The 17,670-nt window shown below is 45.5% G+C and overlaps 1 protein-coding gene across 5 annotated transcripts in view; it reads left to right on the top strand.

The window, feature by feature from the left end:
• Nucleotides 1-17,670, top strand: part of ARFGEF3 (ARFGEF family member 3) — a 184,895-nt gene that overhangs the window by 130,910 nt on the left and 36,315 nt on the right. For all 5 annotated transcript variants that reach the window (XM_004740298.3, XM_004740297.3, XM_004740296.3 and 2 more), the window contains 9 exons: nucleotides 47-212; nucleotides 3,658-3,765; nucleotides 4,127-4,342; nucleotides 4,503-4,613; nucleotides 6,011-6,161; nucleotides 7,454-7,774; nucleotides 9,919-10,052; nucleotides 11,893-12,038; nucleotides 13,835-14,014. In XM_004740298.3, coding sequence (XP_004740355.1) covers nucleotides 47-212; nucleotides 3,658-3,765; nucleotides 4,127-4,342; nucleotides 4,503-4,613; nucleotides 6,011-6,161; nucleotides 7,454-7,774; nucleotides 9,919-10,052; nucleotides 11,893-12,038; nucleotides 13,835-14,014 — 1,533 coding nt within the window. The remainder of the gene's footprint in view (nucleotides 1-46; nucleotides 213-3,657; nucleotides 3,766-4,126; nucleotides 4,343-4,502; nucleotides 4,614-6,010; nucleotides 6,162-7,453; nucleotides 7,775-9,918; nucleotides 10,053-11,892; nucleotides 12,039-13,834; nucleotides 14,015-17,670) is intronic.

Here is a 17,670-nt window from a genome sequence, read left to right as displayed (position 1 = left end):
GTGAGGGATCCTATCTGGTCACCTTCTCATGTGATCCTCTCCATAGAAAGAGTTCATGAAGCAGGTCCAGACCAGTGGGGTGCTGATGGTTTTCTCCCAGGCCTGGATTGAGGAGCTCTACCATCAGGTGCTCGACAGAAACATGCTTGGAGAAGCCGGCTACTGGGGCAGCCCGGAGGACAACAGCCTGCCCCTCATCACCATGCTGACCGGTCAGTGGCTCCTCTCACAGCTCCGAGACTCTTGGTGTGGAGGGGGGACAGACACTCCAAAGCCCCTTTCAGAGAAGCCAGCCTCGAAACAGCACCCACAGAGTCTCCCCAGCAACTGGTAACAGTTCCAGGAAAGTGTCATGAATTCATCTCATAGGAATGTTCTGTCTGTTTCTCACACGGGACACTGGGGAACTCACTGTGCCCCATCAGATAAGGACTATTTAGCACCTGGGTCTGTCAGAGTAAAACGATGGGCTTCTCTAGGGATATGAAGTACTTTCTGGGCTTGGAGCCCAGAATTATTCCTGGAAACTCCCATGTGCTAATAGATAACCCCATATCATTTAATGCTCCTAAATTTGCCAGAAATGTAAAATGCTTGATCTTAAACTTGGCTTCTGATCCCTTCCTGACTATACAAGAATTTGAAATAATACCAAGAGGTTACCCAGCATCTTTGTTTTCAGTGTCCAGAGTTTGTAAAATCCTGTTTATTAGAAATTTTACATGAGAGCATAGAGAGCTCTATGGAGTGTGGTCACGAAGCAGGGGTTTTGTTTTTTGAGTGTGTGTGTGTGTGTGTGTGTGTGTGTGTGTGTGAAAGCAGTCATTCATGGCTTCTCATGGCTTAGCTACAGTGTCACGTAGACCAGGGAGTGCTCAAGACCTTGGTCATCAGTAGGCTTCATATATTATATCCAGGCTCGTCTTCTTTTTGATCTGAGTTCCCAGACTGGTTTCTGATCCAAGTTCTCATCTCATGGACCCAGGCGACCGGGTATGTAGAGCACAGCCCTATGCCAGACACCTCCCCTGCCTCTATCATGTCATGTGTCCACACCCAGCTCAGCATGGCTCTGCACCAGGCAGGACACATGGGCAGGATCCCAACCAGGCTGGGGCAGGACAGTCCAGGGGAGGAGGCAGAATCCGTTGTCCAAAGGCAATGTTATGTAACCTGCGGCCAGTTTGTGGGGGGCTCTTACAAGGGTAGCAGAGTAAACCACTGACAGATAAAACCCAACAAAGAGGGATTTAGGCTGAGGTGCTCTTTAGGAATCAGGCAGGGAGTCAAGACACATAGTGAGGTCTGTCCACAGCAGACAGAGCCTTTATCGTTGGCTGGCGTTTGGAGTCTTGGTTCTAGAACTAGGATGCAACTGGGAGAAGCAAGGGCAAGGTCTCTAACTGTAGGGATCAGGATCACTGGACAGGTGACCAATTTGTGTTTGACTAATCATGATAACTTTCATATCCATTTGAAATCTAGGACTTCATAAATGTGTGAGACATTTATTCAGGCATCCATTAAGTAGTGCGCAGTTTCCATCTTTCCTTGTAAAATCCCTCCAATAGGGATTGAAGGTACTTCCCAGAGCTTAAGGTGCCTTGGGATTTGGGTAAGAATCCTAAACATGCCAGCTTTAATTTTCAAAGACCACAGTTTCTGCCAAAATGAATCTCTGTGACTCTCTTACCTGAACCTTAACAAAGGGAACCATTCAGTAGTTATAAAAATGAAGAAATAACAGGCCATTTACAGTAGCCACATGCGTCACACATTCTTGTGTATCAGCCACCTCTTTGTCACGGAACTGTAAGCTCAGTCGCTACCTCCACGGGAGCGTTCTAGACACAAGATGATATAAAAACATGGGTTTTTCCATACAATTCTGCAAAATAAAATTCTGTGATTCTTTGTGGCAAATTCCAGGTGTGAAATGGCAAATGAATTTGAGCAGCAATTAACCTGGAGCTTGGAAGCGTCCATCTGATCTTTTTGTCACATGCAGGGAAAAGCAACAGCAGCTGTCTTATTATCAACGTTATACAAACAGGCTATTCCTGATGTCATGGAAAGGTGTTCTGTAGTACTGGAATATTAGTGCTTAGATAGGCTTTGTATTACTTGAATTCAGCAGTACTTTACCTAGCATACAGGAAACCTCATAACTTCCAGAAACAGCAATTTCCAGTGAATGCCATAAGACCATTTGACTATAAGTCAAATTAATGTCATTGAAACGGGCCTGTTCCCACTTCAGTAGCCATTGAGGTTTCTCCCTGCTTCTGTACCCCAGTTTTGTTGAGACATAATTGACATAAAACATTATGTTAGTTTGGGGTATACAACATGATTTAATGATATATATCATATGTGTGTGTGTGTGTGTGTATGTGTGTGTGTGGTGTGTTATTGCAAAATGATCATCATGATAAGTTTCGTTAATGTCAATCCCCTTATGTAGTTACAATTTTCTTTTCTTGTGGTCAGAACTTTTAAGATATAGATAGATGTCTTTGCAACTTTCAAAGAGATGTGTTGCCAAAAGTCTCTAGTCTTCTTGGACTTACTATAAGAATCAAAGGTATAATAAAATAATTTCCAAACAGCATGCAGAGAAGGCTCATCCTGTTGGTGAGGGTCAAGTCCTGAAGGAATAAACTTCAGCTACCCTCTTTTCCCATGCCCTCCCCGGCTGGTATTCAGCTATGTTAGCTGCATTCAAGTACGTATGCCCCAATTCCATCACTTCTCCAGTGGTTCCCTCCTTTCCACTGAGACATTTGGGGCCCAGAGGATGCAGGTTAGCCCATGGCTACAAGGCTACTTAATTCAGAGCTAAGTCTTCTCAGTCCCAAGCCAGCTTCTTCTTGCCAATATATTAAGAAGTGTTTCATTGAAATAATTCCAGAAATGAGTGTTTTAACAAAAATTCAAATGAAGGAGAGTTAAGATTCCTGTATTGAGCTGGATGGAGTATGTGATATCATGGAAAGTGGCCCAGATGGGAATCCGAATACTAAGTCTGATTCCTTCATTTACTGGCCCCATGGCCTTGGGTATCTTACCTACTTTGAATATTTATTTCTTTTTTGGTGAAATGGGAAAAATACTACCTATCCTGCTTACTTGCTTAGAGTTGACAGAAAAATCTAAATGTGAAAACACTTCAGAAATTGTAAGGTATTATTTTCAAGTGATTGCTCTATTTTGGAATCAGATTATGTGATTATCTGACCAAAGAGATACTATTCTTCTTTTCTTTATTCTTATGAGGAAACTGAAAGAGAAATCCAGGTTGGGGCAACCTGCATGTATAAAATTTGGGAATAATGTCACTGTTCTGGATAAAAGGAGTATTCAGACATCTAAGTATTCTAAATCAATAGATTTTCCAACAACAGACATAGCAGAGTTTATCTTCCTTTTTTAAAGTAAAAAATATACAACAGCCTAACAAGAATGTTCTAGCAATGAAAGAAAACTGGACTATGAGGTTAAACAAAAATTTTAATATTCTGATAAAAGATTATTATTTTATTGCTACATAATAGAGCCAATGGATGTTTGTTTGGGAAGAAATTAATATTGTGGTGGCCATTTGTTTTTGACTGGAGTGTTCTTAATCAGGGAAAATCTTGTCTTTTTCCTTGACAGACATCGATGGCTTAGAGAGCAGTGCGATTGGGGGCCAGCTGATGGCCTCAGCTTCTACCGAGTCCCCTTTCACCCAGGGCAGGAGAATTGATGACTCCACAGTGGCAGGTAATGACTTGGGTCTTGAGTTTATGAATATGCATGCGTCACGTATGTTGCCAGCAGTTAAAGCATTAAATGGCAGCTTTGTGTGCTGACGTAGATGAATTAACATCTTGTCCTGTCAGAAAAAAGCATGCCTGATGGAAGTTACTTTGCAATGTCTTGCTGATGATGCAACATTCATTATTTATAAACACACAAATGTTTAATGTGAAATGCAATCCAATAGCCATTAAATTATATTTCCGGTAGGAGAATGCCTCACAACTCAGGCTTGCTATTTGGATGGTCAGGAGATCCCGTGCGGCTCCCTGCTGGGTTGTTTTCTGCCTCTGGAAAGTGATGCCTCTGCCCTTTCACGTTCCAGGTGTGGCATTTGCTCGCTATATTCTGGTGGGCTGCTGGAAGAACCTCATCGATACTTTATCAACCCCGCTGACTGGCCGGATGGCAGGAAGCTCCAAAGGGTTGGCCTTCATTCTGGGAGCTGAAGGCGTCAAGGAACAGAACCAAAAGGAGCGTGATGCCATCTGCATGAGCCTCGATGGGCTGCGGAAAGCAGCGCGGCTGAGCTGTGCTCTAGGTACCAGAGGGAGTGACGTCCCATGACACGTGACCTGAGGGGCAGCCCTGAGGAGCGCTCGGGGCATGGCCTGTTGGCAAACAAGTCTTCTGGAGGGGCGCTTTTGGGAAGTGGTTGGAGAAGAGACTCAGTGAGCTGCAATCATTTGTTGTCTTTGTAGGAGTTGCGGCTAACTGCGCCTCAGCCCTTGCCCAAATGGCAGCTGCCTCCTGTGTCCAGGAAGAAAAAGAGGAAAAGGAAGTCCAAGAACCCAGTGACGCCATAGCCCAAGGTAACCACTGAAGCGCCAGAATCCACCTGGTGCCTTCTGTGCCATCTGCACACACCCGCACACATAAGCAGATCCCTGTCCCCAATCCCTGTGGCATGTGCAGCCTATGTTTGCCGCCGATCGCGAAGTCCCAGGTGTGGCTCCCTTCAACACAGCTGACCCTGAAGAGAGCCTCCGTAGATCCCTCTGTAGATAAGAGACATCCTGGCCCTTGCTGACTAGGAAAGTGCTCATGGATGCTCACAGGAATCCTGCAGGACACCAGAGGCCTGCCTGGCGGAGCTGTTTGTTCTTCTGTCCTCATCTGGCCACATGCTTTGGCACTGCACAGAGTACCCATCTGAAGACTCCTCAGGTCCTAGCAGGGAAAGGCAGAACAGCCAGTTTTCTGAAGAGGGAAATCAAATGGAGGAAATCCCTAAGAGAGGCTTCAGGAAAGCTTTGATCTTGTAAGAGAAAAACCTGAGCTTAGTGAATTCCCGAAAGAGTTGATTTTTAACTTGTGAAAATCGGTTAGCCAATGAAGTGGACGATTAGTAGATATACTTGATATGCACAACCATAAATTACATAAAAATCCTTACATTTAAAGTTCTTAAAAAATTATAAAACCAGAATTGATGTCCTAGTTATATACAAATAAATAAAATCAGTATCACAGACATACGACAAAGACACTTGGCTAAAACTCAGTTTGCCTCTCACAGCAGGAATATGGTTTGACTCCTCTGAAGTGAGTGTGCTGTGTTTCTAGACTCCAGACCATCCTTCACATATCCCATTGGGCCCATCTTCCAATGAGTTGATACCTTTATTCATGGAGGATGTTGACATTGGGCCTTGCCTTGGCATTTTGCATAATTGACATATTAAGTTACCCTCTGCATCCTTTCTCATTAGTTATCTACAATTTAAAAAGTGTTATTTGAAGATCACAAGTATAAATGTAAACTCAGGAAATGAAATGATCTGATGATCATGGGCTCAGAGCATATATATGTATACGTATATTTTAGATGATCATCACCATGAACCTGTGATGTTAAATAAACCTCAGAGAACTCACAGATTACCAGGAATTCTGTCTTATCAGTGTAGCATATGGGTGGGGAAGGGCTCGGGTGCAAACGGCTTTAGCTGGGTAAAGAACCCCATCCACCTTGTGAGCCTGCCAAACTGGGCTCACCAGCGTCCGAGGGGCTGAGGGCTGGGTAGCTTGCACATTGAACCACAGGGATGTGCTATTGAGGAGCTGGCTGCCAGTGCCATCGAGTAACATCTGCTATTTCCCTTTTGCTCTTGCATGGCAGCCCATTCTCTCCTTTTTATCCCTTCTCTCTTATCCTTCTCTGGCCTTATCTTGGACCATTACGTTAATGAATGTCTTTCCGGCACAGTGAAACTGAAGGTAGAGCAGAAACTGGAGCAGATCGGGAAGCTGCAGGGGGTCTGGCTGCACACCGCCCACGTCCTGTGCATGGACGCCATCCTCAGTGTAGGCCTGGAGATGGGAAGCCACAACCCGGACTGCTGGCCCCATGTGTTCAGGTGCATGATGATCCCCCAACCCCGATCAGTTATGGAGTTCACAGTACCTGTAAGGCAGAAGCAGCAATGATCTCTCCACAGTCCTCACGAGACTAAGACAAAAAAGCATGTCTTGCAGGCATTGTCTTTGGGTTTGACCTGGGACAGAGAAGCAGTGTCCATGGTGCAGGCATGGGGCAGGGGGCAGGGGCCAGGTTGTCTCCTCACTGCCTCCTCAGTGCACGCCTGATGCCTTGCACCGAGCTCCATTCTGGAAGAGCAGCAGTGGGGCAGACAAGGGCAGGGCACAGGCACCTAGACCTCACCCAGAGCCCCAGCCAAATCTGGGTTCAGTGTGATGCCCTCAAAGCAAATACAGTCGTAAGTGTCTGTTGGGTTTCAAAGAGAGAAGCATGCAGGTCATTCAAGGGTTGCAAACCCCTTCTTGGGGGGAACATGTGAAAGAGCCAGTATGACTCAGCCTGGAGCAAATGGGTTTCAGCATGGGAGCTGACGTCCTGCTGCTCTTCGTTGTGCTCACAGGCAAAACAGGAGAAAGGAAATGACTTAAATTGCACCAGAGCATTTTACAGGGAATAAAAAAATTGCCTGAGCATAGAACACAAGAGTGGGTTATCTGGGATGGTCTTTATCAGTCACTGGACTTCTCTGGGTCACCGGGCCTCTTATGAACCATCTTAGCCCCGGGGTCTGTTGAGCACGAAGTTTGGAAGTTGGCAGCTATCCCCTACATTGTGATGCTTCTCTGGGTTTGCCACGATCAGGGCGCGACCCCAGCACCAGCACTAGATGCTGTTGAGGCCAGTCAGGACATGGCTGGGCAGAGCCCTTGAGAGTGGGCCCGGTGTGGCCGGTGGGCCTGCCAGGCACATGCACACTCCGACTGGGATCCTATAGAAGGACTTCCCAAGTCCTCATCAGAGCACTAGAGAGAAGCGGAGAGGGCCTCCTGGGAAAACTCCCTCAGGCAGCCCAAGTCCAAATAAGCCAGTAAGCCGGACGGGATGGAACTGGACGAACAGGGCTTCTGTTACGCACCTTTCCTCCCAGCATGGAAGGCAGTCTGAGGAACCCTTACCCCACTTCCAAGTCATCTAGTCCAACTCAAAAAAGAAAAATAATATGGATAGTGAGGGGGGAGAGGGAGAGGTTGCTCTGACAAGAAAAGAAAGGAAATTGGGGACAGGGGGTCTGCAAAGCTGGGTGGGGTTTCTTTCTTTCACTGTGGGATTTACAGAGCTGGCCTGCTGAGCTACACGGCCTAACATCTGTCTGTCTGCGCCTCTGTCTAGGGTCTGTGAGTACGTGGGCACGCTGGAGCACACCCATTTCAGCGACGGCACCTCTCAGCCCCCTCTGACCATCAGCCAGCCCCAGAAGGCGTCAGGGGGCTCCGGACTTCTCGGGGACCCAGAGTGTGAGGGCTCGGCCCCGGAGCAGAGCCTAGAGCCAGAGAGCTCCCTGAGCGCGGCCCCCGTCATCCAGCCGCTCTCCATCCAAGAGCTGGTCAGGGAAGGCAGCCGAGGCCGGGCCTCTGACTTCCGCGGGGGCAGCCTCATGACCGGGAGCAGTGCCGCCAAGGCCGTGCTCACGCTGTCCACCCAGGCAGACAGGTAAGAGCACCCCGGGGTCTTCGTACCTCAGAGAGTGCTCCCTGCAGAGCACCAGTGGGCAACGCCACACCCATGTCTCTCCTCTCAAATCACGCCCAGGACAACTAGATGTGTTGGCCAGTCATTTAAGCCTCTTTTTTCATTTTTTTCAAACATACCTCTGTCTCCCACCAGGCCCCACAATTAAAATGAACCACTGTCTGTGGACTAAGAGTGGAGACCCAGAGGCGGGTTCCCGGGGCTAGTGCCCTGCATTTACTCTGTGATCTTGGGCCGGTTCGCCCCCCCAGGGCCCCGATTGCCTCACGTCAAATAAGGCCATAAAGTCAGCCTCTCTCAGGGAGGTCATAAGGTTAAATTAATTACTACACTTGAAGCACTTAAGACAGAACTTGATAAATCATAAAAATCCATTTTTTTAAAGATTTTATTTATTTATTTATTTGACAGAGAGAGAAAACAGAAGCGGGGGGGAGAGGGAGGCAGGCAGGCAGAGGGAGAGGGAGAAGCAGGCTCCGTGCCGAGCAAGGCAGCTGACTCAGGGCTGGATCCCAGGATGCTGGGCTCATGACCCGAGCTGAAAGCAGATGCTTCAGATGCTTAACTGACTGAGCCACCCAGGTGCCACCAAAAACCCATTATTCTTATGATAGTTATTATCTATAGTCCCACACCTAAGGGGGTGATATATTCTTTAACCATATTGAAGTTGAGAGGAAAAATCCAATAACTCCAGCCCCAAGTGGCAACACCTCCTGATGTTGAACCTGCTGCTGGTCGTCATGTCACATGTCATCCCACCACATTGCACTGTCCACACTGGGTCATTGTGCCCCCAGCCCCAGGGCAGTGAAGTTTATACAGGGAGCCCAAGGCTGGGGAGTGGGAAAGCAAAACAGCACTCACAGGGGCTCAGAACACCTGAGTTCTTTCCTCGCTTTGACACTAATCAACTACAAGGTCATGTCTGCATAAAGAGTTATGCTGAGACTCCATGCAGTGTTCTCTTCTCCCGGCTTATCCAACAAGGTGGCTGGGAAAGTGTGCTGGCATCTGGACAGTAGTATGCAAGCATCCAGCGGGGCATAAAATTCATTGCTGTTCTTTTACTAGCAACGAGAGAGAAGAAATGGTTAATAGGACGCAGACACTAAATGACATTAAAATTGGATTTACAAAAATAGCAAGGAAAAAGTCTTTGTTTCCATCATTTGTGAATGCTTAACCTACTAATTCCCATCTTAAAATCTGTACATCTCATATAACCTCTTCAAACGGGACTCTATTCAATTCCTGTTGGAGACCCTCTCCCTTGCTTAGCATGTGACAGCCCACGGGGCTGCTTGCCCTTCTGATGTAAGCACAGATTTGGTGGGCAAGCAGCAGATGACTGAAGAGCAGTGAAAGGCCGGCCATAGAAACCCACATCGGATGCCAGCCTTCTGAATTCCAGCGAGCCTCAGCTCCTTCTCCAAGCCCTGCTACCTGTGTTCCCCTCCTCCTTCCGCTAGAAGTGTCTGCACCCAGCAGAATAGAAAACAGAAGGAACCTGCGAGGTTCATTATGTTAGGGAATATTTGTTCTTTTAGTAGCTACTTGGGCTCCCACTGCGTGCAGGGCACTGGGTGTATGAGTCAGAGGCAATAATTAAACTAGGCCCACCCCCAGGGGGCTTACAGGTTTGGGTGTACTTTGGTTGTGTATCCTTCTGAAGACCAAACCCAGCATTAGACTCATCAGTCGTAGCCCAGCAAAAGACTTGATTGACTTAATGGGTTTTTCTATCACATAGTTTATGAAGCTAAAGCTAATTTTAAGGATTCCATTCTCAGTTACTCAGTTTCAGGGGGTGATGCTTTTGCCAAGTTTCAGCTTCTTGCCAAATGTTTCATGAGTGCCCAGCATGGCTGAGCTGCGCCATGCGAAAACAAAGATTTTTTTTTAATGGTCTGTGCCCTTTATATGAAAGTCTCCTAGTTCGAGCAGACTTATACACAGTAATAATAGGTAGAGAAACATAACGCACATTTCTTTACAGTTTTACACATTTTCATTACTCACAGTTAACAAAATTACCATCATCATTCTACCGCAAAGACTTGGTGGAATTGTTCCCAAGTAAAAAATCTGTTTTTTTCCTCCAGGCTCTTCGAAGATGCTACAGACAAATTGAACCTGATGGCTTTGGGGGGGTTCCTCTACCAGCTGAAGAAAGCATCCCAGTCCCAGCTCTTCCATTCTGTTACAGATACGGTGGATTACTCTCTAGCCATGCCAGGTAATTCCTTCCCAGAAGAACCATGCCATAAGATCAGCAGGAAGCAGCCCGGATCTCTGAAAGCAGCGGCCCACCTGAAGACTTGAATTCCCATTCTCATCACACATGGTCACCCTGGCTAAGGTCTAGGGCAGATTTGTCATCAGTTTTCAGGCATGCTGGGGGAAATGCTGCTGCGGCCAGTGCTGCCCCTCTTCCCACTGGAGCTGTGCCGGGTGGTTCTGCAAAGTTTTGTGCTTGAGATAGAGAAAATTATGTGGCTACTCAGGGTGCAGGTAGTTCCCATGAGGGTGGGACCCCCTTCCCCGTATCACAAGCCATGTCTCTTGTTTCATTCAGTTCAGCTGCTTGCAGAAGCAGCTCCTGATTCCACAAGAGGCTGGTGGGAGAGAAGAGTGGAAGGAGGGGAGAAGCTGCCTGCTACGCTTAGAAAAACTGCTGTTGAGGCACATCCCTAACGATAGGTCAATGTCACTGTCTTCACTGATGAGGACCCTGAAGGGAGCACAGTTGTAATGAGCTGCCCCAGGGTCCCAAACTGGTGGTAGGCTGCTCACAGACGCAATGGTCCATCAGTAGCCAAGGTTGTCATGCCGAAACAGTGAGCCTCTGTCCCGATGGGTCTGGGCAGGGGCACAGAACTACATGCTGGGGACACACTGTACCGGCAAGTTGGATCATACAGCCTCTTGAGGTCCCATCTTTAGGGATCTGAAGTTCTAAGTGCATGCATTTGACCTTTTGACCCTTACTGCAGATTCTGATTTGAGAAGCACAGTCGTTCCCCTGCTAGTTTTTAATAGACTTTAAAACCTTAGCTCTGTAATGCCAACTTCCCAGACCCCTCGAACTTCCAGAGCAGCCCTGGACTTGGGAGCCACCTTCAAAGTGTTTGGGGTTGAAAAATCAGCAAGCTCTCAGCTTACCAAAAAACAAGGAGCAGGGCTAAAAAGAGGCAGCTGTGAGGAGGGGGCATTTGCTTTGGGATGAATCAGATAGGAGTTAAAATGCTGCGCCCATCTTTTACCAGCTACACTCTCTTAGGTGAGTTGGTAATAATATTACTGTCATTATGAAGTTTATCTGCTATGGCAAGATTAATTAGAAAGAAGCAATCTGGTTGCAAGAGCAAGATAATGATCAGCATTTTGTAGGCAATATAGGAGCAGCAGTAGGACATGAAGAAGAAGAAAATGATGAAAAGGGAGAAGACAAGGTGACAGGGCAGAGCAGTAGCAAAAGATCAGAGGAGGTAAGGATTACACTGAAGCAAGACAGAGCAGGTTCAACAAGCATGTCCTTGAGTAGAAAGGGGCCTGACCTGCTTGGTAAGCACTTCAGAGGTGCCATAAAGGGTTGGCAAAGTGGATGACACAGTGACGGCAGTAATGCTAATGCCTAACAGCAGGGTGTGTTTAGTATGTGCCCAGCCCTGTGATAGGCACTTTGTGAGGATCTCCATATTTAATCCTTCAAGTAACTTGAAGAGGTAAGTGCTGTTAGCCCCACTTTTACACGAAATGTAGCTTAGAGAGAGAAAGTCCTGGTCCCCACCCGTCCTACTTAACCACCAGGCCATTCCCTCTTCTCCACAAACAGTGCTCACACTTGTCCCGGCAGGCCCTGGGAATATGGCGGCCCATAGGAGAGGTGCTGAGTGAAGCCCCTCATCCCTCTTGAACCCTGGGTCTTCTCCTCCCTCAGTTGGCCCGCATTGACTAATCCTACCACCCTGAGTATTTTTCATCCCCTTTGATTTTCATCCTCTCTGTGCTTAAGAACAGACCGAACTACCCCTTTGTTTGGGCTTTATGGCTTTTATGGTCTTGCTGCCTTCTAGGAGAAGTTAAATCGACCCAAGACCGGAAGAGCGCCCTCCACCTCTTCCGGCTCGGAGACGCCATGCTGAGGATCGTGCGGAGCAAGTCGCGGCCGCTGCTCCATGTGATGCGCTGTTGGAGCCTCGTGGCCCCACACCTGGTGGAGGTGAGCCCCTGCAGCCGAGCCCGCACAGGGCTTTCCATGCAGGGAGGGCTGAAGAGCATCGTGGCCTCAGAGCAAGGCTAAGGTTCCCAACCCACCCCTCCCCCAACCCGGCGAAAACGTCACAGTTCTCTATAGGACATCTGGGCATCTAGAGAATCACCCCAAAGAGCAGTCCCATCCTGGTTTTGCCCCTATCTTTCTTTATAGTCACATGACTTGGGGAAGTACCTCCCACAGCTGGCTTTCCGATCCTTATGACTTACTTTCAGCCTGAGGCTGGAATTTCACTTTTATCTTTTAATTTCTTTTTTTTTTTTTAAGATTTTATTTATTTATTTGACAGACAGAGATCACAAGTAGGCAGAGAGACAGGCAGAGAGAGAGGAGGAAGCAGGCTCCCTGCTGAGCAGGAAGCCTGATGCGGGCCTGATCCCAGGATCCTGAGATCATGATCTGAGCCCAAGGCAGAGGCTTGGCACCCCAGGAGTTTCACTTTTATACATGATAATAACAATGTCTCTTGTTCTGCCAGTCTCTCTTTTCTGAGAGCTAAATGTACTCTGGGAAGTACCCTGTAAGTAGGTGAACCATATGCCCTAGTTTTCCCAACAAAATTAATGTTAGGACCCCTTTCACTCTCACTCTCATACAAAGTAGTGCATGCATTAAATTATATCCTATGAACTAAGCATTTCAGTACATAACGACTGGCTCCTTCTCAATTGGTGGGAAAATTATTGCCTCCTTTTTCAGTAATAACAATTCTTATTAGTTCTTCAGTGTTAATCTGGCAGAGTTACATCATCAAATAAAATGTTTTGTGGAACTTAATTCACTAAACTGAGAACATTCTAGTAAAGAAAATGGGTAGAAAATCACAACTTAGTCATGGAAAAACAGGGTTTATGATTTATCTGTTAAACTACAACCAACCATCTGCAAAATCTGGCCACATAAAACAACAACCATTTATTTAGCTCCTGATACTGTGGGTCAGGTATCTGAGCTGGCTTGAGCTAGGCTTGGCTGAGCTCTTCTTGCCTCACTTGTGCACCTGTCATCAGCTGGTTCATGACAGCCTTGACTAGGAGGGCTGGACATTGGGGCCTCTCCTCATGATGTCTCTCCCTTCAGCAGACTAGCCCTGGCTCATTCACATGGTATTCTTAGGATTCCCAAGAAAAGTGAGAAGGCAAACCCCAAATCAGAGCTACTTTCCAGTTCTCTACTGATACAATGTTTGGTATTTTCCTTTGTGCAAAGCAGATCACACATCCAAGCCCAAGGTCAGTGACAGAGAGGGCTCCACAAGGGCATGCATACAAAGATGTGAGCAAGTCTGACCATCCTGGGGGCAACTGGCCCTCTTCCTTGAGGGACAGGTGACACCTCTGATCATATGCAGAACATGGCAAGAATGAGACCATAGGCAGTTCCCAGACTAGGTTCCAGTGTATTTATAGTCCATGTGTTCTTTACCACCCAAGAAAACTGTCATGTTACAAGAAGGAAAATGAAAAGGAAATTACTAGAAAGTCTCATTTTTCCAAAAATATTAAAGTGAAACTAGAGTTGCGTGTGATCTTTAGTTAAATTATTAAAGATTTAACTTTAGTGTGCTGTTCATCTATACTTAGTCCTTGGAGTTATTTTTATTTTCATTTATTTATTTATTTTTACGTCAACAGAATTGCTGCTTCTACCTCCCCACAACGAAGTGGGTTAGGAGTTTAAGAGACCAATTCCTTACTTCCGTGAAGTCCTGATGGTGTTCTACTCTCCTTTGGATTTTGCAGGCCGCCTGCCATAAGGAAAGGCATGTGTCTCAGAAGGCTGTTTCCTTCATCCATGATATACTGACGGAGGTTCTCACTGACTGGAATGAGCCACCTCATTTTCACTTTAATGAAGCACTTTTCCGACCTTTTGAGCGTATCATGCAGCTGGAGTTGTGTGATGAGGATGTCCAAGACCAGGTCAGTGGCGTGTGGAAGTTAGCATCACCAGCAACAGAGCCGGCCCCTCCTGAGTGCCCTGGCCAGCCCTCCTCTATGGTCTTTACATGTTTCATCTTTCCAGTAATCCTTTGTGGAATCCGTAACAGGGGGGCTAAGCAATTTAGCTGATGATACATGGTTCATGATTAGTGGAACTGGGGTTTGAACCTAGGCAATCTAGCTGTACCAGTGCATACTTCAATATACCTAACCTATACTCTTCATCACTACAATACCCTCTGCCAGGAGATAGACAGTAAGGAAACTGTTTACTTCATGTCATAATGGTAGGCTAGGAACACAGACAGATCCTCTGCCTCTGAAACCTACCAAAAAGGTCGAATAAAGGTCTAAAAATTCCTTGTAAATGCACTGACTCTTGCTCGCAAGAAAGGCAAGAATACTAATGTGTCCAAAACTAAGTAACCATGGGAAGCCAGAGCACTAAGTAGAGTCCTAAGCCTGCTTTTGCCATGAGGGAATTTGCCATTGGGTGAAGCAGAAGTCTACTTAGCACATCCTTGAGGCCACAGGAATGGGAGATCAGTCTCAGGGCAAACTGTGTAAGACTGGTGTTCATTCAGGGCAAAGTTGAGTTCAAAATGAACCCAATACCACCCTCCTGTGGATAGTAGCAGCCTTTCTCTAACATTGGCTCTTCATAGAGACTAAAAAACAAACAAGGAAAAAAAAAACTCTATAGGATTTAAATTTATAAGCTATCCGTTCTAGCAGGTCAGTGTATGAAATTACACCACCTTTGTAGTGTAAATTACACTGAAAAACTTCATACAGGCATGATACAAAAGCAACAGAAATTCCCACAGAAGAACTCATTTCAACCTGGGCCATAAAAGAATCCCACAAATAAAGTTCCCAGATATATGAGTTCACAGTATTTCCAAAATATTACAAAATGCACAGGGAAATAAGGCAATACTTAGAGCAAGCTGCTGGAATAACAGATGGTACAGTCAGGACTGAAAAGAATTCAAATGTGGTATCCTTCCTGCGAAATATTAAATAGGAATATCAAGTAAGTTTAATGAAACAAAAGAAAGCAAAAGTGAGTTAATGAAAAGTGAGTAAGAAAAGTGAGTTCATGCCTAAAGACTAAGTTGGAGGATTTCCATCATAATGAATTAAGTAGGTCAGATCAACTTTCCACAGGGAACAACCAGGAAAAGTTGGATTAAAAAAAATTTTTTTAATCATTGTTAGATATTGGAACATAAGGCAGTGAATAACTGAGGCCAATGTCTGGAAGAAGAAGAATACCCAGAGTCTGTGCCTGGTGTTGGAGGTGATATTTCCTGAAAAGGGAACCCACTAATTTCAGAAAAGGAGGTTGCAGGATTGAGAAACTAACCAAAACTGGAATCTGGGGCCCTCCAAGTCTGGTAACTTATGGACATCCTGGGACAGAACCATGAAGAGAAAGGGACATATTAGGAAGAAGAGTGAAACTTAAATAGACTAATCATACCAGGAAATAATCCCCAACTTTAAATAATCCCAGTCCCTAACATGAGATTAGATGATTTGCAAGTTCTGGGGCCTCTTCCCTAGCACAGAACAACTCTTTGACAGAAGATGATGTCATCCCAAGGATTCAAATTATTTCTTGATTTGCATATGTAGTGTCTACATTCAGTCAAAAATAATCAGGCTCATTAGGAAATAACACGTCACTGACAACAAAAAGAAAAACAATAAAAATAGACACACACACACACACATAATCACATGCTTAGCCAGGGATCCAGAGTCCTCAGAGACAGATTTTAAAATAACTATGCTTCACTGTGTTCAGAAAGATTTAGAACTGGGTGCGCCTGGGTGGCTCAGTCAGTTAAGCAACTGCCTTCGGCTCAGGTCATGATCCTGGAGTCCCGGGATCGAGTCCCATATCAGGCTCCCTGCTCAACAGAGAGTCTTCTTCTCCCACTGACCTCTCTCCTCTCATGCTCTCTCTCTCATTCTCTGTCTCTCTCCCTTTCAAATAAATAAATAAAATCTTAAAGAAAAGAAAAGAAAGATTTAGAACTAGAAGGATTTAGGCTATGGCAGCATGAAAAAGCTAATGAAGCCACCTCACAAAATTCAAGTATAAAACAAGACAAAATTGTAAAAATCAATGGTTTCAGGTTTCTGGAAATTGACCAATGGCAGACAACAAATTGAGTAGCATTTATACTTAGAAATCCTTCTTGCCAGAACTTTGCTTAAGAACAATGGAAGTTCGTGACCTCTTGCCAAACACTGTCCCCATCATCCTCACTCTCAAGCTATTGGCTAGTATAGTAGTTTGACTAGTGTGAAGCTAACTTAGAAAATCAGCAGCTTTTCCACTATAAGGGACAGACTTAGTTTAAAGAAGACTTAGAGGGATGCCTGGGTGGCTCAGTCACTCAAGCCTTTGGCTCAGGTCATGATCCCAGGGTCCTGGGATCCAGCCCCGAATCAGGCTCTCTCAGCAGGGAACCTGCTTCTCCTTCTCTTTCTGTCACTCCCCCTGCTTGTGCTCGCTCTCTATCTCTCCCTTGCTCTCTCAAATAAATAAATAAAATCTTTAAAAAAGAAGAAGTAGTAGTAGTAGTGAACAGGGGAAATTGCAATTTGGCTAGCCTAAGGTTACAGTGAGCAGTGATTGAATAAGAAATTTAACATGAATCCCTGGAAACCAGAGACTTACAGAAAGACTAGATCGATTCCTCATGCATCTCTGGCTGAATGAAACTTATGCATATGCAGTATAGACCATACAAATCCCATCAGAAAGTAAAAAACAAGACCTGGCTAAACTTAGAATATTTCCCCCAACCTACACATGTGGATTGGTTGAGGAAGACGGAAGCCTTAAAGGCTCAAGTTGTCTGAGCACAATTTCTGCCCAAATCATCAGCTGACCCCTAACCTATTCAGACATGGGGAGGATTGTTAAATAGTAAATCTAAGACCTAAAAACAAAGAAACTGACCCAGACACACTGGCTCTCACACATGGGAAGAGACAGACTTCACAGTATAAATCCAACCCCTTATTTAGGAAAAACAACAACAACAACAACAACTCAAAAATTAATCAGAATTCAGCATTACCACAATATGTTATACAAAATGTTGACTTTTCAGCAAAGAAACAGGAAAGGAAGAGGGGAGGAAGGAAAGGAAAGGGGAAAGGAGAGGAAGGAAGGAAGGGAGGGAGAGAGGAAGGAGAGAGAGAGAGAAAGGAAGGACGAAAGGAAAAGGGAAGGGAAGGGAAAGAAGAGACAAGAGAGAAGGATACCTATTGGGAGGGAGGCAAAAAATAGAAAGTGACTTTGAACGAGCCCCGGTGTTGGAGTTGAGAGCCAGGCTTTAGAGCAGCTACGATAAATACTATCAAAGAATTAAAGGAAAATATGATGGCAATGACCAAAAACAGTCTAATTAGAGAAATGGAACTATGAAAAAAATGCAAATTCTAGAGTTGAAAAGGCAATGACTGAAACGAAAAATCTATTAGATGGTCTTACCAGCAAGATTTGAGATGGCAGAAGAATCTGGGAACTTGAAGGTAGATTAATAGAAATTATCCATTCCAAAGATTGGAGAGGATAGTTTGACCAGAAATAAAGTCTTAGAAACCTGTGA

Source organism: Mustela putorius, unplaced genomic scaffold (assembly GCF_011764305.1).
Source record: "Mustela putorius furo isolate JIRA1106 unplaced genomic scaffold, ASM1176430v1.1 tig00003863_pilon_pilon_pilon, whole genome shotgun sequence".
Taxonomy (NCBI): Eukaryota; Metazoa; Chordata; class Mammalia; order Carnivora; family Mustelidae; genus Mustela; species Mustela putorius.
The sequence above is the reverse complement of the archived record's forward strand: the minus strand, read 5'-3'. Positions and strand labels throughout refer to the sequence as shown.